Source organism: Mus caroli, unplaced genomic scaffold (assembly GCF_978045245.1).
Source record: "Mus caroli unplaced genomic scaffold, Mus_caroli_1 scaffold_8, whole genome shotgun sequence".
In the NCBI taxonomy this organism is placed as follows: domain Eukaryota; kingdom Metazoa; phylum Chordata; class Mammalia; order Rodentia; family Muridae; genus Mus; species Mus caroli.
The window spans coordinates 100,372,824-100,393,760 of NW_028227263.1; the positions used below are offsets into that span (position 1 = coordinate 100,372,824).

The window sequence follows — 20,937 nt, forward strand, 5'->3', positions numbered from 1 at the left end:
CTTCATTCCTGGCTCTGTGGGTCCTGGCTATGGGAGAAACTGTGCCGTGTACGGGTGCTGATCCAAACACACTCCCTTCTGGAGAGCTCTCCCCAGCCCTCCAGGCTGCTGCCACTTAACCAGTGCTGTGACGGGGTCTTCAAAGAGCCAGCTCACTCCTACCAGGACAGGTGCTTTAGCGTGGCTGTGGAACATGGCAGACCAGTGAGTCCATGAGCCACTGTCACATTTCTCTGGCTGGAAAGCCAGTTTCTTGGTCAGAAGCAATGACTGTGGACATGGCATGCTGTAAGCCCACCCATGGTTCTGGCAGAAGCATTATGTGTGGGGAAGGCAAGTCCATAGCTAGAGTCATCTCCAGTAAGGACAAAGTGTCCAATCCATGAAGCAAGGGGTCTGCAGCTTGCTGTAACTCCAGAGACTGGTGTCATACTAGGGGATTCAGTGTTGGTCTTTGTTACTCGGCAGTAACTGCATTAGCCTTGATGAGTGGAAATCTATGTTGTCAAACCCCATTTCTGCCAAAAGTCTGACCTGGTGCATCAGATAATACCCAACTCATGGTAGGCAGCTCATGGTAACTTAGTGTCCTTTTGTCAAATGGTAGAACAGTTTGCACAGCTGCCTGGACCTGGGAGGCTTCTCTTGTTCCAGGGCCCACACAAAGCTAGCAGCTTTCTGAGTCACTTGGTATATGGGCCTGAGTAGCACACCCACGTGAGGAGCGTGCTGCTTCCAGAATCCAAAGAGGCCCACCCAATGTGGTGCTTCCTTCCTGGTGGTAGGAGGGGCTAGGTGCAGTAACTTACCCTTCACCTTAGGGGCAGTATCTCTGCGTGCTCTGTACCCCTGGACTCCTAGAAATTTTACTGAGATAGAAGGCCCTTGGATTTGGCAACGTTGACTTTATTTCCCATATATTTTAATGGTTGCTACCTCTGGTCATTTCATCCAATCAGTATAATGTCATCAATATAGTGGACCAATGTGACATTTTGTGGAAGAGACAAGTGATCAAGATCTCTTTGGGGGATGGAGAGTTGGCTCAAAGGTAAGGAGGACTTTTGCAGACAATCTGTGTTTGTTGTGTGTGGGAGTCCAAAAAAGAAGGGTTGAACCCCCTGGAACTGAAACTACAGGTGTGTGTGTGTGTGTGTGTGTGTGTGGTTATAGATGTATGGGTGTGAACTTCCATACCAGCATATAGGGTAGGAATCAAACCTGGGTCCTCTGAAGGAGCACTCTCTCAGAGCTAGCCTGCAGCTCAGTGTGTCTGCATGTTCTGGTCCACACGACAAAGTTACAGACCACCATTAAGTACAAGGGCAATTAAGAGTTGTTTTTTGTTGTTGTTTTTTTAAATTCAAGCCAGCTACTGAGAGCAGGCTCCTGCCACAGAGAACTCTCAGCCCACAAGTTGGGCAGAGTAGGGTTTATAAAGCCAAACCACAATTACATCATACCAGGGACAGGCTAAGAGGTCTTTTTCTTTTTTATTGGTTTTGTGGGGCTTTTTTTGCTTTGTTTTTTGCTTTTTTTTAATTAGGTATTTTCCTCATTTACATTTCCAATACTATCCCAAAAGTCCCCCATACCCTCTGTACTGGCTATTTTTGTGTCAACTTGACACAGCTGGAGTTATCACAGAGAAAGGAGCTTCAGTTGAGGAAATGCCTCCATGAGATCCAACTGTAAGGCATTTTCTCAATTAGTGATCAAGGGGGAAAGGCCCCTTGTGGGTGGGACCATCCCTGGGCTGGTAGTCTTGGGTTCTATAAGGGAGTAGGCTGAGCAAGCCAGGGGAGGCAAGCCAGTAAAGAACATCCCTTCATGGCCTCTGCATCAGCTCCTGCTTTCTGACCTGCTTGAGTTCCAGTCCTGACTTCCTTGGGTGATGAACAGCAGTATGGAAGTGTAAGCTGAATAAACCCTTTCCTCCCCAACTTGCTTCTTGGTCCTGATGTTTGTGCAGGAATAGAAACCCTGACTAAGACACCCTCCCTTCCCTCCCCTCCCCCCCACTTTTTGGCCCTGGCGTTCCCCTGTACTGGGGCATATAAAGTTTGCAAGTCCAATGGGCCTCTCTCTTTCCAGTGATGGCCAACTAGGCCATCTTTTGATTCATATGCAGCTAGAGTCAAGAGCTCCGGGGTACTGGTTAGTTCATAATGTTGTTCCACCTATAGGGTTGCAGATCCCTTTAGCTCCTTGGGTATTTTCTCTAGCTCCTCCATTGGGGGCCCTGTGATCCATCCAATAGCTGACTGTGAGCATCCACTTCTGTGTTTGCTAGGCCCCAGTGTAGTCTCACTAGAGACAGCTATATCAGGGTCCTATCAGCAAAATCTTGCTAGTGTATGCAATGGTGTCAGCATTTGGAGGCTGATTATGGGATGGATCCCTGGATATGGCAGTCTCTAGATGGTCCATCCTTTCATCACAGCTCCAAACTTTGTCTCTGTAACTCTTTCCACGGGTGTTTTGTTCCCAATTCTAAGAAGGGGCATTGTTTTTTTATTTTTAATAGATTATTTCAGGGTCTTTCCATGTAGCCCTGGTTTGTTGCACAAACCCCTCTCCAGTACAATTTTCACGGCAAGTGTCTTAGTTTTTTATTGCTGTGATAAACACCATGAGCAAAAACAGCTTGGGGAGGAAGTTATAGTTGGAACTTAAGGCAGAAGCCTAGACACAAGAACTGAATCAAAGAGGCCAGCCTGGTGTATAGAGTTCCAGGACAGCCAGAGCTACCCAGAGAAAGCCTGTCTCGAAAAACAAAACAAAACAACAACAACAAAAAAAAAAAACAAGCAAACAAACAAAACAAAAAGAACTGAATCAAAGGCCTTTGCTCCCTATGGCTTGCTCAGTCTGGTTTCTTTTACAATCCAGAACTACCTATCTAGCGGTGACACCACCCACAGAGAGCTGACTCTCCCACATCACTTACAAAGGAAGGAGATGCACTATAGACTTGCTTCCAGGCAAATATCCAAGTGGTTTCTTGAGTTCCTCTTCACAAATGACTGGCTTGTGTCAAGTTGACCTCAAAGTAGCAGGGGATGCCTAGGTTGGTTACAAAGTACCTTGAGGACAGCTGAAGAAAGGAATAGAGGAGCTAAGGGCTCTCAAGTTTGTGTTTGGACAACTTGCAGGAATCAGTTCTCCTTTAACTATGCAGGCTTTGGGGACTGGACTCAGATCAGGCTGCAAACATCTGCTGAGCCTTCTCACCAGGCCCGGTTTAGAAGTCGGCCTGCTTTGTAATGGAGCTCTCCTGCTAATGGTCAACTGGTAAGATTTTGGGGGTTTGGTTTGGTTTGGTTTTTCGAGACAGGGTTTCTCTGTATAGCCCTGGCTGTCCTGGAACTTACTTTGTAGACCAGGCTGGCCTTGAACTCAGAAATCCACCTGCCTCTGCCCCCCAAGTGTTGGGATTAAAGGTGTGCATTACTATGCCCTGATTTTTTTTTTACGTTTTTATATTGATTTAGAAAATGCCTACATGAATGTGGGACATCATAGTTATGATTCTTGTAATTCCTTGTACTTAGACTACAAAAACCATCCATAATGGAAATGGGTTGGGTTTTGTTTTTTTTTTTTAAGATTTATTTACTTTATGTGAGTACACTGTAGCTGTCTTCAGACACACCAGAAAAGGGCATCAGATCCCATTACAGATGCTTGTGAGCCACCATGTGGTGGCTGGGAATTGCTCTCAGGACATCTGGAAGAGCAGTCAGAGCTCTTAACTGCTGAGCCATCTCTCCAGCCTGATAATGGAAATAGACTAACCAAAAAATATCTAGTTACACCATTAGTGTAAATTCATACCAAATAGCTGCTCATTCAATAGTACCTAGAGAGACTGGAAAGTCAGCTCAGGATTATGGTCACCTGCTGCTCTTGCAGAAGACCTGGGTTCAATCCCCAGCACCTACGGCGCCATTCATACCTGTATGTATACATACAGGTAACACCCATACACATTCTCCCGACCCCCACAAAATAAACAGTACCTGAGAGGGCTGGCGAGATGGCTCAGCAGGTAAGAGCACCCGACTGCTCTTCTGAAGGTCCAGAGTTCAAATCCCAGCAACCACATTGTGGCTCACAACCATCCGTAACAAGATCTGACTCCCTCTTCTGGAGTGTCTAAAGACAGCTACAGTGTAATTACATATAATAAATAATAAATAAATCTTTAAAAAAAAAAAAAAACAGTACCTGAGAAAAATCTTCTCTTGTCTCAGAACCATTATTATTATTTGGTTATTTATTTCTGAAAAACTCAAGTTTTATTACTATTTATTTCAACTTTATGTTTATACATACATGAATGTATAGGGGTTGGCGAGATGGTTCAGTTATTAAGAGCACTGGCCGCCGGGCGTGGTGGCGCACGCCTTTAATCCCAGCACTCGGGAGGCAGAGGCAGGCGGATTTCTGAGTTCGAGGCCAGCCTGGTCTACAAAGTGAGTTCCAGGACAGCCAGGGCTATACAGAGAAACCCTGTCTCGAAAAACCAAAAAAAAAAAAAAAAAAAAAAAAAAAAAAAAGAGCACTGGCTGCTCTTCCAGAGGTCCTGAGTTCAAATCCCAGCAACCACATGGTGGCTCACAACCATCTGTAATGGGATGACACCCTCTTCTGGTGCGTCTGAAGACAGCTACAGTGTACTTATGTATAGTAATAAATCTTTGGACCAGAGCAAGCAGAGCCTGAGCAAGTGGAGTTGACCGGAGAGAGCGGAGCCAACCAGAGCCAGAGGTCCTAAAATTCAATTGCCAACCACATGATGTCTCACAACCATCTGTACAGCTACAGTGTACTCAGATACATACAATAAATCTTTAAAATATATATATAACGTTTCACCTGAGATGTTTTCCTAATAGTAGTTTAGCCGGGCAGTGGTGGTACATGCCTTTAATCCCAGCACTTGGGAGGCAGAGGCAGGTGGATTTCTGAGTTCGAGGCCAGCCTGGTCTACAAAGTAAGTTCCAGGACAGCCAGGGATATACAGAGAAACCCTGTCTCAAAAAAAAAAAAGTTTAATTTTTTGAGACAAGGTTTCTCACTGTGGTTTGAATAAAAATGGCCCCCAGACTCATACTTGAATGCTTAGGGAGTGGCAGTAGAGGTGGCCTTGTTGGAGGAAGTTTGTGTGTGGGAGGGGTCAACTTTGGGGTTTCAATACCCAAGGCAGGCCCCATTAGTTCTTGCTCTCGTTGAATCTGGATTTTGAGTCCCAATTCTAAGTAGCTATCAAGCTCTATCTAGATCTCCACCTCCCCAGTGCTGAGATGAGTGTCCTGGGGACCCTGTGTCTTAGCAACTCAAGTCTTTCAGCTCACTCAGCCTTTTTTTTGAGTACACTGTAGTTGTCTTCAGACATGCCAGAAGAGGGCATCGGATGGCATAGGTCAGCCACCAGGTGATTGCTGGGAATTAAACCTCTGGGAGAGGAGTCAGGGCTCTAAATCTCCCCAGTCCCAGGCCACCAACTTAACATTCTTTTTAAATCTTGATACAGGGTGTCACTATGTAGCTCCAGCTGTCCTGGAACTATGTAACCAGGCTGGCTGAAAGGCAGGAGATCAATCCACATGCCTCTGATCCTGAAGTCAAATTGACCAGCTACCCAACTTCATCTTAATAAAAGAGCAGAGCCATCACTGTTCAAGGTTTATTTGGTGTTTTCATTGGCATGACACTTGGGTGGTTGGTTCCATCATCCATATGCAGATCTTACATCTCACATAATATTGCAACGCACACTTCAGACACATATAATATATAAAATATCCTGTACAACATTTATGCACAAGATATGCATCATGGACGTACACACTGGAGCCAGGTTAGGACTAACTGGGAACTCGTTGGCCTAGGCATGTTTGGTGAGGGTGCGCAGGGCAGCAATGCAGCAGGCTCACAGGGTAATCGAAGCCTGCACAGTTGGCAGTGTGTCTCGGAGACAGTGGGACTGTCACACTAACCAGGTCACCACTACACAAGTACCACTTGGCAGCAGGGCAGAGCTGTGAGGAGTGAGATGTTTCCCCACACCACCTCAACACCGCTGAACTAACCACAGCTCAGACGAGAGGGGTATGGTCTGCCTAGAATCCCTGCTGCAGCCTGGACAGTGAAGTGCTAGGACACTGGGAAGACTTTAGAACTGCAGCTCCTTCTGGATTCCCCAGAGGGTGTCTGCACTCTTCTTCAGGCGGGCCTCTTCCTCGGGAGTCAGTGTCACCTTCACAACATCCGAGATTCCATTTTGTCCCAGGATACATGGGACACTGAGGAAGACATCATCATTGATTCCATAGAGACCCTGGACACAGAATGACAAGAGATTACACATTTATTTTGTCTATACCTCCTAATATTCTTTGGGATTTAAACCTTTACAAGTATAAAGACTTTCTTTTAGATAGATCTACCTGCCTCTATCACCCGAGGTCTGGGATTCAAAGTGTGTTTTACCACTGCTCGGCTTATAAAACAAGGTGAGTGTCAATGCTATTCTATTGCAGGTGTCCAGGTAGGATAATAATGAACAGTGAAGTCGGGCAGTGGTGGCGCACACCTTTAATCCCAGCATCTGGGAGGCAGAGGCAGGCGGATTTCTGAGTTTGAGGCAAGCCTGGTCTATAGAGTGAGTTCTAGGACAGCCAGGGCTATACAGAGAAACCCCGTCTCGAAAAAAACCAAAACAAAAAAAAGCACTGAAATAGAAAGTCAGTAAGAGAGCAAGAGCTAGGTTTGGCACATGCCTGAAACCCCAGCTAGAGGCAGGAGAGAGTTCAGGGCTATCCTCAACTACCTCACAAGTTCAAGGTCAGGCCAGCAGGCACCATTTAATACCAAAGCAAACCAAATCATAAAAAACCCCAAACTCTAACCAAGGTACATAATAAACCACACTTCTCTATTTCTGCTAGACTCTGGTAACTGGGACAGGGTCTCCCGCCTGACTCAGCGTAACTCAGCTAAGGTTCTTGGAGTCAGACATCTACAATGGCAGTGTCCATATAATTCCACAGCTCACTGCTGTGTTCCAAAAGAAGAGCGTGAACTGATCGATGCATTTACTTCAGTTCAGCTAGTGATGAGGCCTCCGTTCTGTAGATTGTAAAGAATCTTTGTAAAGTTGAGAAAAAAGATCTCTCAGATACAAAATGTGTCTCCACAGACCCATTACCTTAATCATGGTGGAAATGGGATGCACCCGCCTAAGGTTCTTCATTATGCTCTCGGCCAAGTCTGCCACAGAGAGGCCAATGGCCCAGGATGTATAACCTTTCAGCTTGATCACCTCGTAGGCACTGTGGGGTAGGAAGGATGGTGAAGGGTTGAGGGAAGGGAGACAAGCGGAATAGGGCTTTACTGAGCACGCTTTACCATGTTATACATTCAAGACAAAAACGTTTGACCCCCGGTGGACTAGAATCTTGTACATTGATAGGAGGAGTATTACCGTGTCAAGACAACTGAACCCACAACGATAAAACTGGTATTTCTCAAATATCAAATATGAAGGGGCTGATGAAATGACTCAGGGGTAAGACCAGGAGTGGTGGCTGACAATGAATCGTGTCCCTAGTATGCATGAGAGTCTACTCCATCCCATGCACCTCAAAAATAACCTATGGTGACGCCAATGAGTGAGAAGTCCTCCTTCCGTAAGGCTAGGGCACTGGAACGTTGGGTCCCCTGTTAATAGGTGTGATTGGCGGTGATTAGGAGGTACTGTCTTGCAGGGGCAAACATCACTCTAGGGTGGGCTTTAGGTTTCCAAAGAAAGCCATTGAGTTAAGCTCTCTGCTTCCTGTTTGCGGATGAGGTCAGTACTGTGGATGAGGTCAGGCTGTGGCTGAATCCACTTGCTTTGTACTGTGCTCATCTCTCTCCGCCCAGCCACTGTGGTCTCTAACCCTTGGGAACCAGGAGCCCAAAACAACGCCTTCCGTAAGCTGTTTTGGTCCTGATGTTTTATCACAGCAACAGAAAAAAAAAAAAAAAAAAACCTCACCAGTACAACATCCCAGAAGCTTGCACATTACACAACTGAATCAAGGGCGTTGAACCAGGCTGGGAAACAAAGTTCACCAACAGCATTTCTAATACAAAGCCTCTGAAGCAGATTTAAACTGTATTAGCCAAAAAATGAACTTGGCTATGCTTCTCTTATTTCTGGGGGGCTGCAGGGGTGGCTCAGAGGTTAAGGGCTCTTCAGAGGACCTCTAAGATGACTCACAAGGGTCTGAAACTCCAGTGCTAGGGAATCCTTTTCCTTCTCCTGGATTACCTGGAGACTGCATGCATGTGGTGCAGACATAAGCAGGGAGAACACCCATGTTTTCAGTTGTAAGCCATTTTCCAAGGAGGAGGTACCACCTTCTACCCCCACCAAGGTGTTAGCATATTACAAACGGGAGAGTCCAAGAAGCCACTGGCAACAACCTTGCCTGCACTTGGTGATGCTTTCATCTTAGCCTTCTGTTTATAGTATGAAGATTAACAAAGCTTAAGAAAAACAAAATTGGGGTGGACAGATGGCTCAGTGGTTAAGAGGTCCTGAGTCCAATTCCCAGCAACCACATGGTGGCTTATAACCATCTGTAATGGGATCTGATGCCCTCTTCCTGTGTGTATGAAGACAGCTACAATGTATTCACATGTATAAAATATTAAAAAAGGAAAAAAAAAGCACTCAAGTGGAATTGCTGTTAAAATCTTAATCCTTTAGAGTTGCAGACTCACACCCCAACATTAGATGGAGCTCAGGGACTCTTATGGAAGAGTTTCTGAGAAGGACGGAGGCATCCAAAGAGGACAGGGACTTCACTGGAAGACCAACAGGATCAACTAACCTGGACCCTTGGGGGCTCCTAGAAACTGTCCACCAACCAAAGAGCAAGCACAGGCTGGATCTAGCCCCCACCCCCACCCCGCCACACACACACACACACACACACACACACATATGCAGCAGACGAGCAGCTTAGTGTTCATGATCTCCTCCAACAACTGGAGTAGGGGGGTTCCCTGAGCCTGTACCCTGACTGTCTGTGGATCCCGTTCCCCTAAACGGACCACTTTGTCTGGCCTCAGTGGGAGAGGTTGTGCCTAGTCCTGAAGTGACATGATGGGAGGAAGGGGGGGTGGAATGGGGGGTGGGGAGGCTTGTCTGAGGGGGTACTAGGAGGAGGGGGAGGGACCGGTAGCTGTAAAGTAAATCTATCTTCAGTCTTCCATGCTGCCTGTCAATCATGAGGCCTCACCTGTCCACCACCTGCTTGTGAACCTCCTTCCACTGCTCCTTGTCTGCGTCAGTGCCCAGTTCTGGGTTCAGAGACTTCAGGGAGACGCCGGCAACATTCACACCACTCCACACAGGCACTGGAAGAAAACGGGCAGCTCATACTGTTTCCACCCAACAGCACAGAATAGTGACTATGTCCCACCTGTCTCCTCACCTGCAGGGGAAGGTCCCCCACTCCTCAAAGATGGTCAGGATTACCAAACCCCAGTACATTAATACCAGCCGTACATTCTAACCTACCTTCCTAATCTGCTGAAACCTGTAGGCTATGTACTTTCTGTTCACAGCTAAAGGAGATTTCCTTGGCATAGGACCTCTAAGAACACTGTATAAACAAATGGAACCTTCAACTGCTCCCTGACAGGGTTTCCCCCACACCTGATCTCCCTAATCCCAGCAGGGGCAGGCATTTCAAGTCAAGAGTAAACTACTGAATGAAATAAGTGACTAAAGTTGTCCTAAGCCAACATGCTCAACATGTCCAGGGACTGAAGGCAAGGCTCAGTGGACTGTGTGCTAGCACACATGAGGTTCCCATGTGCTTGGCATGAAGATGAATGAACAAGAGTCAATAGGCATGATGGTGGCTCACGCCTGAAATCCCTATACTCGGAAGACAAAGGCTGGACTGGTAGAAAAGAAATGCCTGGAGCCTGGAGAGATGGCTCAGTGGCCAGGAGCACTGACTGTAACCACATGGTAGCTCACAACCATCTTTAAGGGGGATCTGGTGCCCTCTTCTGGTGTGTTTGAAGGTAGTAACAATGTATTCATAAAATAAATAAATTTTTTTAAAAAAAGAAAGAAAACTGCCTAGAGCCATTTTTTATGCTAGGTTTTTGTTTTCAAAGAGCAAAGAAACTGGTATTAAAAGACTTACCACTGGAGTCACCATGCTCTCCCAGGACCCAGCCGTGACAGCTCATGGCGTGAACCCCCAGCCTTTCTCCCATCAGGTAACGGAACCGAGCTGAATCCAGATTGCAACCACTTCCAATAACTCGGTTTTTGGGAAAGCCACTGATTTTCCAAGCCACGTAGGTCAAGATATCCACTACAAAACACAGACAAGACATTTGCATGATGGGAAACTCAAAACACATGATTTTGCCCCTGTTGACCATGGATCAGTAGTCTATTAACATCTTTACTATAATTCATGTCCAATTAGTCAAAGTATTATTATTATTATTTTATTTATTTATTTATTAATTTTTAATTTTTTTTTTTTGAGACAGGGTTTCTTTGTAGTCCTGGCTGTCCTGGAACTCAATCTGTAGACCAGGCTGGCCTTGAATGCAGAAATTCACCTGCCTCCCAAGTACAGGGAATTAAAAGCGTGCACCACCACTGCCCGGCCAAAGTATTATTTTTTAAATATATTATACCAATAAATTACTCATAGTTGGGCTGGTGAGATGGCTCAGTGGGTAAGAGCACCGACTGCTCTTCCGAAGGTCCAGAGTTCAAATCCCAGCAACCACATGGTGGCTCACAACCATCTGCAACGAGATCTGGCGCCCTCTTCTGGAGTGTCTGAAGACAGCTACAGTGTACTTACATATAATAAATAAATAAATCTTTAAAAAAAAAATTACTCATAGTTCCTTACTTCAAGATCATGAGTAAAAATTCTAAACTTTGCAACTACATTTAGAGGCATTTATGCTTTAAAATGAGCTGTTTTATAAAAACAGTCCATACAAAACTGAGTCTGTATACGCACAGTGTAGCTAACGCACTGTGCAACAAACAGGGTTGAGCACAGGCTGGCTGCTCACCTGGATTGGAGACGATCAGCAGCTTGCAGTGTGGACTGTACTTGACAATGTTGGGAATGATAAACTTGAAGATGTTCACGTTTCGCTGGACCAGGTTGAGTCGGCTCTCCCCCTCTTGCTGACGGGCCCCCGCGGTGATGATGACCAGCTTGGAGTTCGCAGTTACACAATAGTCTAGAGAAAAGACCAGAAATGAAGGTCCCCTCAGGGAACTTTTCTACCCAGCAAAGCTTACTGCATAAACCTCCAGTGTAGACAGTTTTATCCCGGCCTCCTGTACATGGCTGACGGAGTCCTGTTTCCATTCAGACCCCCTCGCTTTGGTGTGTAGTTTTAACTGCAGTCTCTCAGAGAGGGATGCCTTTCTCAGACATGATCATTGTTAACAGGAAGAAAGCTGGTGCATTTCATTCTCATATCAACTCCTTATATGGCGACTATTTTCTACCCTAAATTAGTGTCTTCTCTTCCCTCACCCCTTGAGACATGTACTTCGTCCATGCACACCACACCCTGCATTCTGTCCATTTGTTTTCATTACACACTTAATAGTTGCCAAGAGCCCAGCCACAGGACAGCTGATCCCAAGAGCTGCCTAGCAGGTAGGAGGTCAGACTTTCAACCGTGGGTTCCTGGCTCATGCCATGAAGTGTAAAAGGTCAAGCCAAGAACATCTGCTGGGCAGGCCCCCGAGGGCAAGTCCTCAGCTGTTTTATATGTGACACAGGGCAGCAAGGTTGGGGCTGTCACTCTGCAGTGAGAGCTTGGGCCTGGCAGGTACAAGGCCCCAGGCTCCATCCTAGCCATATACACTTGAAACAAATAATGTATATTTGGAACTTACTCATGTCCTAATTCAGAGAATTTCCATATATGTGCAAATTAGGTTTCCACTTAAAATCCTCTGCTAGCAATCAAAGCTTTGATAACATACTGAGAACCAGTATAAAAGTATGCCAAGGTTCTCCTGTCTTTGAAAGAGCTATAGAGATGGAGGTTCAGGCCCGAGGAGGAACTTAAGTCTGACAGCAAGAGAACCTGGCCACCACCAACCTTTGCTGGAGACAATTTTTGGTGTTTTAAGGAAGAGGCTGCCATGCTGGAGATCCATCATCTCGCCCTTGAGTTTGTCTTCCATGACGTCAACAAGGGCAAGCTCATCCGCCAAGTCCTAAAAGACAAACGTTTTATTTAAATGGGAAAATAATTCTGATTCTTCTCATCGCTCCCCAAAAGGCCCCGTGTTGTCTCTCTCCTGCAAGCCCTCCACTGGAGCCAGGCAATGTTGCCAGTACCAAGGCTTCAAAGTAGGCCTAGGCACGAAGCTCAGGGTAGACTGTTGCTTAGCATGAGACCTTGCGCGGGGGGGGGGGCGGGACTCAATTAAAGAAGCAACACTCCAAGTCAGGAATATCTATGCATGCCCTTAATGGCAGTTCTAAGGTAGCAGTCAAGTCTTCAAGAAGGAGAAAAACAAACAAACAACTTAAAGACAAGAAAGAGCTCTGTCTTAGTTAATACCTGTAGAATAATAGTATTCTACAAAGCTAGGCGTGATGTTGCAGACGTATAAACCAACACCCAGGAAGATTGTTCCAAGTTTAAGGCTAGTTTGGGCTACATATGAACCAAGAACCTTTACTTACCCTGCCTCAAAGTGTTTTCTAATTCAGTGATAAAATTATAACTAATTAAATTTTAGCCCTATGATTGATAAGAAAATTAGATCCGAGATGGCTTGGTGGGTGAAAGCAGCTCCTGCATTTGTCTGCTGGGCTGAATTTCATCTCCAGAACCCATAAGGCAGATGAAAACCAAAAATTTACCCTCTCACATGGGGGTGCTCACAGTTATTTTTCCAAAGGAAAATTATATACCCCAGGAAACAGTGGGGTTTGAATAGAAGTTCAAGACAACCTATTTAGTAGGATTTTAATTTTTTTTTAAAGATTTATTTATTTATTATATGTAAGTACACTGTAGCTGTCTTCAGACACTCCAGAAGAGGGCGCCAGATCTTGTTACGGATGGTTGTGAGCCACCATGTGGTTGCTGGGATTTGAACTCTGGACCTTCGGAAGAGCAGTCGGGTGCTCTTACCCACTGAGCCATCTCACCAGCCCAGATTTTAATTTTTAATCAATATGCACATATAAATTCCAATTCAAAAATCACTTGGGCATATAGGTCAATGGTTACCTAGCATGTTAGAGGCCCTTAGTTCATGTAACTGAGAAAGTAGAAGAATAGGTATTTTTGGTTTTGGTTTTTTTTTTTTTTGAGACAGCCCTGGCTGTCCTGGAACTCCCTCTGTAGACCAGGCTGGCCTCGAACTCAGAAATCCACCTGCCTCTGCCTCCCGAGTGCTGGGATTAAAGGCTTGCGCCACCACCGCCCGGCTGACACTGTTACTTTGGATAATCCCTTTCTTGTGTATCACTATGTTGCAAAATGTTTCACAGATGATTCTGATTGAGTGTGTGTAAACCTTGATAGTTTTACATACAATGTGACAATGTAGGGATGTCCTCACCTCCCCCCCGACACCCCCTCCATAGGCTTGGGACATGAAGGATCCCCACTTACCTTCATTAAGATACTGATGGCACAAGCCATGCCAACAGCACCAACCCCAACAACTGTAATCTTGTTCTGGGGAGCCTGTTCTTCCTTAAGAAGATTCACAATCAGCTGGTCCTTGAGGGTTGCCATCTTGGACTTTGAATCTTTTGAGACCTAAGGGGTAAGCATCGTGTGTCATTGTAACCCGTCCAAGGTATACACACCAAGTCCCTGTATTTAGAAAAACGCTGACTTTGCTACCTTTGGACTCCTTTTCCATTAAGTGACAATGTGACAAAGAACAGATGTGGAAAACCAAGAATAGCCAGAGTGTATAAAAAAGCTCAGCGCCAGGGTGTAGTCTGGCTCTCAACATTAAGGCTCTCACCTTGAAATGGAAAAATAATACTGAGGTTTCCGTGTACGTGTAGCCGCCTGAGGACTTACTCATCTTGATGAACCCCAAAAGGGGATGTATCTCCTCTTATACGGTTAGAAAACTGCCCTCCCGCTCTTCTCCCATCACCCAAAGCCCTACAGCAAGTAGAGCACCAAGTTGCTCCAGGAAGTACCAAAAATCAAGAGCAGAGGGCGCCAATAACGGCCACAAGGTGCGACCCCAAGGCATAGCAACGTGCTTAAGCCGGCGCACGCGCAAGCTTCCTTCCTAACCCCCCACCCCCGCAAGAACCCAACTTGTATGACCAGCCCAGATGCATAAGACTGGCAGGCGGGGGAAAGGCGGTGCGCGTGCGCAATTTCAGAACCAGGTGTCATATATAGGTCTAGCGACTGCTAGCCATGGATGAGACCTCTGGCAGGCAGTTCGGCCCTTACTAGAGCCCAAAGCACAAGCACGGTCTCAAGTGGAGCTGGCAGCCACTTTAGCCTGGCGCCAGGGTGAGATTTCAAATGCCACTAACAGGAATTAGGGCCTTCACCCACCAGGGCGGGGCCTCATCACTCAGGATGTGGCCGCTAAGGCAAATTTCTTCAGTTCCAAAATGGGGATACAATTGCGGAGGGCCTGAAGCCCACCCCCACCCCCCGCGATGGCCACCTTTCCCAGCAAGCACCATGTCTATTTTTGAAATCGTTCCAAAGTGCAAAAGGACTGGACAAGATCTCTGGGCAAGCAGCCTAGGGCCATCAAGCAGGAATCCGGTCTCCTTACAACCGCTGCTATTTCTAGACAGCCTTGTGAGATCTCTGCTGGCTGGGGGCAGGGCGGGGGGCTCTTCCCTCAGAGAATCTACCTTACGTAAACCTCAAGTCGGTGCTCTATTAGGACAGGGTGCCTCTACTTCCCACCTACGACCCGATGGGTGTCGCAGGCCTCTCAGCTACAGGTTTCCTCCTTCCGTCTAGGGTGCAGAGGAAGGACTGCGACTCTTCCCGCTTCCTCTCCGCACGCAGCGCGCTTAGCACGATCCCCAGTCACACCAGGAGCGAGCCTTTTAACAAACTGCGTTTGGGGCAAGAGCGCCCTATAATCTGCAGGAAACAACCACTCCACCGAGCCCACGCAAGTGAAAATGCAAACCGCACGGCTGCTCCGAAGCACCCGCCCCGGACGTGCCGAGGCTTTTTCGGCCCCATGGGCTCGAGTTACGGGAGATCAAGTTTCGCACCGCTCCCTCGCCCCTGTTGGGTGGCTCCCAACCTTCAGGCCATCCACCCTCTAGTCCTTCTCCTTACACCGGTCTCGCCGCCCCAGGCTGGGTGGGGCCGCCTGCTCTGTTCCCCAAAGCACAGTAGCCCACGCGTACCCAGGTCTAAACACCCTGCACCACCACCCCGGGTAGGGACCCCCCTATTCGGGCAGCGTGGGGCCCAACCGTACCGCTAGTGCACGATGGGGGGCGACGGGCGAGCAGAAGCAGCGTGGCCTGGGCTAGGCGACAGTGGCTCCAGCACGCAGAGCAGCACGCGGGCGGGGCCTTAAATGGAAGCTCCGCGCTGACGTCAGAGTGGGAGCCCAGCGGACGTGCGGGAACCCACGTGTAGGCTGGGCCAGGGGCGGGCGTCCAGCCTGGCTAGGCGCCGCCGAGACCGGGGCGGCGCGCGCAACATGATGGCCCTGCAAGAGTGGCTCCACGTGTGCTGCGACACCCCAAAGAAAGGCCAACCCGACATGCTCCTCAGCCTCAGAAGCAGGAGCCCGAAATGCATCGATCCTCTGCCTCCTTCTCCCAAAAACTTGTGAGACTCAGAAAAAACTCTGGTCACTTTCTTTATTGCTGTTCCCAGCACCGGGGACAACTCCTGGCAAGCAACAGGCCTTAGGTAAATATTGCGTGAAAGCACATGCCAGCACCGTGCCGGTCTGTCCGCCATAGCAGCCTATCAGATGGGCCTTTCTCCTGCCCCACTTCCATCTCCCAAACCATGAGAGGGGTCTCAGCTTCTGATGGCTTGCTAGTGACTCGGCCAGCTTACATCCATATCTGCCCTCTCCCTTGCCATCCCGCAGGCATTTGTGTTTAGCCTTACCAAGGAGTACCAGGGCCCTTTGCTTGTTTTCACACACCCCCTCTGCCTTTAAACTTTTTCTAGAGGCCTCATTACGCTGTGGGGCCAGTTCCTGTTCCTCTCCCAGCTCAGGCTCAGTCGTATGTGAATCTTAAGGTACTCCACCACTGATAGGATGTGAAATGGAGTTTGCAACTGCTTTGATTTCCTTAGTGATGGGAAGAACTGTGACTTTCAACCCTGCTCACCCATCTCCCCGGAAGGGATGCGTTCACTGCAGATTAATATAGTCTTGAACAAGATTTGAAGGGCTTCTGGTTGCAGGGTGCTGGAGATGCAGGGATCACATAAGAGGGAATGAAGCTCACAGCCCCCCTACTTTCGCTTGTCTGTATCCCTTGTGATCTCTTTTATAACAAACAACAGACTAGGAGTGTGGCCAGGACAGGGGCACTTGTCTTGCATGCACCAAGGCCTGAGTCCCTCAGCAGAGCGCAAATAAAAAAAAATTAAAAATTAAAAAGTCAAACAGTTGGACCTGGAGAGATGGCTCTGCCATTAAGATCACAAAAGCTTAAAACTCCAGATCCAGGGGTTCCAATACCCTCTTTTGACCTTCATAGAGTCTCTCTTCTCTATATATAGTTAAAATTATTTTTTAAAAAATCAGAACAAGAGAAATGAAATTTAACTTTTTAAAAGAAAAAAGTGAAGGTGAGTTCTAAGAGACACCAGAGCAAGTAGTCAAGCAAGAGGAAGAGGAGAGCCTTGTGGATACCTCAGTGTAGAGCGGTGAGGGGGAAGCACAGGTGGAGATGTAGTAACTACTTGTGCTTATGGTCTCAGATTGGGGGCAGTCCCATGGGACTGAACTATTAACCTGTGGAATACAGTGCTCTAAGCAGAATGTAAACTGGGTTATCAGATGCCCAGGCCAGGTTCATCTGCTAGGAAATTGCTTTGTGTGGAAAACACACGTGTGGAAACCTCATGTGCACACACGCTCCTTTGACCCCAGAAGGATTCTGGGAAGGGATACTGTTTCTTCCCTTCCCTTATCCCTACCCATATACCCACAGAATGGAAACTCCCTCTTTTCATCACCCTATACTGTGGCCTGTGCACCCTTCAGGGACCCCCCCCCCCCACAGGTAAGGAGTAGGACTCTGGACCCCATGCAGAACACAGATAGGCCTGCTTCCTCTCAGCATTTGTGTAGCAGCATCACAAGGCCAGCTTCCAGAAAGACCCATCCTTTGCACTTTCCCTTTGCACTTTCTTGGTTGCAAAGGGAAAATTCACCCCAGCTCCAGGAAAAATGGGACATTGGTTTAGCTCACTACAATGGTTTTCCAGATACTGCTGGATGTCCAGGGACCACAAACACAGCTGGAGGCATTGAGGGTGAGGCACAGGGTGCCCAAGGGCAGCTTACAACACCTCAGGTCCCCAGGGCTGTGGGACAATGTTCTTATTCAGTGAAGGATGGGACCTGCCAGCTTGTTAAATATGTCCCAGCTGGGAGAAAAGCACAGGCAGAGAGCCAAGAGGGGGTGGGGTTGAGAGACAGGTAAGACTCCCAGGAAAGACCTGTGAAGATACCTCAGGCAGGTTCTGTTGCACTACACCAAGACACTTGGTGATCGCCACTCAAGCACAGCCTCCCTCCTCCAGGCACATCGGCCCTGTTCTGAATCCAAGATAAGTAAGACAAATGCTACTTGCAGAGACTAATGGTAGGTGTCTTCTGGGTTTGTCTTCATTCTGACTCTGGAGTAGGCAAGTTCCTTCCCATTTTTCAGATGAAAAAAACCAAAAAACAAAAACAGGATTCAGAAAGAGTACTGGCTTTGCCAAAACCGTGCAATTTCTAAATGATTTCAGCCAGGACTTTAACCTGGCACTGACTGGCTCAAAGCCTATCTATCTCTCTTCAAGATCCTATGCTCACAAAACATAGGGCAAGAAACTACCCAGGGGTTTCAAGGCAGTTTCAGGTGCAGGAGCCACATAGCGATCAGTGGGTGTCTCTGATGTCTGGCTGCTTCGGCTGTGATGTCATCCTTTTCTCCCCTCACCCTGGCCGAACACCATCTTGCTTCTGATTTTCATGTCTGAGCAGGACCCTCTGCCACCTGGTTTCCTGAGTCTCCAGATTAAAGGTGGCAGCTGGTGGGAATTCTCCCCCTCCACAGTCAGGTAAGCCAAGTCCTCAGAATAAATCTATGCCATTTCTTTGTGCCTCCTGTATACCAGAGTCTAGGCTACTCTCCACATTCCTCAAATGCACTGTCCCATTTCCAGTCTTTCACTCAGGCCGTTCCTTCTACCTGAATAACTGCTTCTCCCTTGCCACCAGACCTGACATCCTGAGCCTGCATAGACATAGTCAGAGATAAAGTGCCAGGAACTCAGAAATGAACAAGACAGTCAGCGGTGGCACAGGCTCATAGATCCAGCTACTCATGAGGTATAGAAGCTCATGAGTTTCAGACCAACCTGTACGAGAGAGAGAGAGAGAGAGAGAGAGAGAGAGAGAGAGAGAGAGAATTACAAGCCTTCAAAGACCAACATGGAGGGAACTGAGAGCATCCTCCTCCATAGATAAAATGCAAGCTAGAAGCCAGTCTTGGTGACTCACACACTTGTGATCCCAGCTCTTGAGAGGTAGAAGCAGGAAGATCAGAAGTTCAAGGCTAGCCTTGGATACACAGTGAGTTCAAGGCTAGCCTGGGCTGTAGGAGACTTAGTCTGTAAAACAAGCTCTAACAAAGCCAAACATAAAAGAGTGTCAGGCTGCCACAAAGAAGGTTAAGAATATTAGTTCAGCATTCAGAGAGAGCACCGGCTAAAGTCACTGTTGGCATTTAGTCTAGGCTCCGCCCCACAGTTACCTGGCAACAGCCAGGTGTGCCTGACTCACTGTAAGAGGAGCTGCTTGCCCCCTCCTCTCTCTGGCTCTCTTGCTCCTGCTCCTTACCCTCTCTCTCCCCATTCCCCTCTCCCCCTCTCTCCATGTGTTCAAGGCTGGCCTCTAATCCTCTCTCTCTCTCTCTTTTTCTGCCTTTCTCTTGTCTCTACTACCCTCTGAACTCCCCTCCCCATGCCCTGAATAAACTCTATACCATCATGTGGCTGGTCCCTCAGTGGGAAGGTATGCCTCATCATGGGCCCAAAGAGGCACCCCCTTCCCCCACACCTTACCACACCTTCCCCAAACATATCTCTGGCCTCTCCTATCTTTGTATAAAACACAACAGTCACCTGAGCAAAGAAACCAGAGAAGGCTTTCCGGAAGAGGCAGCATCAGGGCTGGGGCAAGAAAAAGATTTCTGCTGATGGATTACACATTGAGAAAGCAGGGCAATGGGGATGAAGCAATGCAGAGACCACAAGATGCAAGGTGTGTCTGTCGGGACATCCTTAGCCGACAATGCCAGGCTAAGACAGTTAGGTGTGCTTTCTTCTATTCAGGTTTTAGTGGCCAGAAGTCACTGAAGTTTCTAAAGAGCGCGAAAGATGGGGTGAAAACAAGATGACCGGAACAAGGTCGTGGGAAAGATGGCACCTTGTGTGGTGACTACACACAGCACACACGCAAGGACACGTGAAGACCACTAACTTCTATAAGCCACATCTGTCAGGGACATACATTTCCCTGACGCAACCCTCCACACCCAGAAACCCCTCTGAACACTCACTGGCAGCCTGCCTGTTTTCGCCTTCTCCATGACTGCAAGGCCGATGACTTTCCTGATTTGCAGGGCCCAAGATGCAGAGAATCTCATCTGTCTCAGTCCTTGACCTGCTAGAGAGTGCTGTGTAGGAGCCAAAGTAGAGGTTCCTCTCTCTCCTCTTTCCCTCCCTCCCTCCCTCCTCTCAAGTGAGAGAATGGCACCTGTCCCAAGAAACTGCTTTGTGTCACAAGCCCCCTCCCCCAGTCCCCAGCCTAACCACCCCTCTGGCTTTCCTGGTGCCACCCCCTGGGGTCTGGATGACTTCTCCTCCCCCTCTGCCCTCTGCTCTTCCAGGCCTACAATAAATGGCACCTCTGTTTTCTTTTGGGACTTAGCCTTTTCCTCACTCTTCTCTGAGGTTCTGGAGACTCCAACTCTAGTCCCTCCCAACCACTTACTCCTGGGGGAAAGCTCAGATCCATGCTCTCTACTCTTCCTGAGATGTCCTGGTTAGCAGGTCCCAGAAAAACACTGTCACAAGGATGTAAGTGACTTTCAGACTGAGGTCAGTGCTGCAGAGGGAGTCCCAAGTCCTGCCAGTTAGTCCCCAGTGTAGGTTTCCATACCAAAAGATGTCCCTTGCCTAACCACAGCAGGGAGGGTCGTGGACAGCTGGGGCAGTCTTTTCTTCTGTTACTTTGGGTGACAGGAACAAAGATGAGTGTGCAGCTTGTTGAAGAGGGGACACTGGTGGGTGGGTGTGGGTATCAGGAGCCCTGTCTGGTTGAGCAGGCAAGGTGGCACACATGAACAATCCCAGTACTTTGCAGATGGAGACAGGAGAATCAGGAGTTCAAAGGCAATCTAAGCTATGTATGTAGTGGTCTTGAGGCTAGCTAGGCTAGTGGGGGTGGGGAGTCCGGAGATTTCTTGATAAAACCCTATTCTAAGTCTTGGCTCAAAGAAACAATGGTAAATTATTGAGAAATACCAGGGGATCAGATCCAATTAAAAGTATGAATACAGTCCTAGAAGTCTATTTGTCATTTCCTGGGGTTGCAAATGAGAAGGGACAAGGACTGAGCTGTGAGACTGCTGGCTCCCT

The 20,937-nt window shown here is 47.7% G+C and overlaps 1 protein-coding gene and 1 long non-coding RNA gene across 4 annotated transcripts; one reads left to right on the forward strand and one right to left on the reverse strand.

Annotated features, from left to right (window-relative positions):
- Positions 1-982: 982 nt before the first annotated feature.
- Positions 983-5,592, forward strand: LOC147003256 (uncharacterized). The gene is made up of 3 exons (XR_015047951.1): positions 983-1,051; positions 3,182-3,294; positions 5,540-5,592. It is a non-coding gene; the product is annotated as an uncharacterized LOC147003256 (long non-coding RNA).
- Positions 5,593-5,652: 60 nt separating this feature from the next.
- Positions 5,653-15,627, reverse strand: LOC110297508 (L-lactate dehydrogenase A chain). 3 transcript variants are annotated; one of them, XM_085841716.1, is made up of 8 exons: positions 15,527-15,627; positions 13,708-13,857; positions 12,175-12,292; positions 11,122-11,295; positions 10,221-10,394; positions 9,300-9,417; positions 7,217-7,340; positions 5,653-6,346 (listed from the first exon to the last, which is right to left on the reverse strand). In XM_085841716.1, the coding sequence occupies exons 2-8, from the start codon at positions 13,831-13,833 to the stop codon at positions 6,182-6,184; spliced, it is 999 nt and encodes a 332-aa protein (XP_085697842.1). In that variant the 5' UTR covers positions 13,834-13,857; positions 15,527-15,627; the 3' UTR covers positions 5,653-6,181. The 3 variants fall into 3 exon arrangements, with proteins under 3 accessions (XP_085697842.1, XP_085697841.1, XP_085697840.1); XM_085841715.1 differs by lacking the exon at positions 15,527-15,627 and adding an exon at positions 14,995-15,011; XM_085841714.1 differs by lacking the exon at positions 15,527-15,627 and adding an exon at positions 14,072-14,298.
- Positions 15,628-20,937: the final 5,310 nt, after the last annotated feature.

Coding starts and splice junctions, on each gene's coding strand:
- LOC110297508 (XM_085841714.1), bottom strand. CDS start 14,134: ATGAGTAAGTCCTCAGGCGGCTACACGTACACGGAAACCTCAGTATTA. Junction 11,296..12,174: donor AAAAATTGTCTCCAGCAAAG/GTTGGTGGTGGC, acceptor TCTTTTCTCTAG/ACTATTGTGTAACTGCGAAC. Junction 6,347..7,216: donor CCATTTCCACCATGATTAAG/GTAATGGGTCTG, acceptor TTCTGTGTCCAG/GGTCTCTATGGAATCAATGA.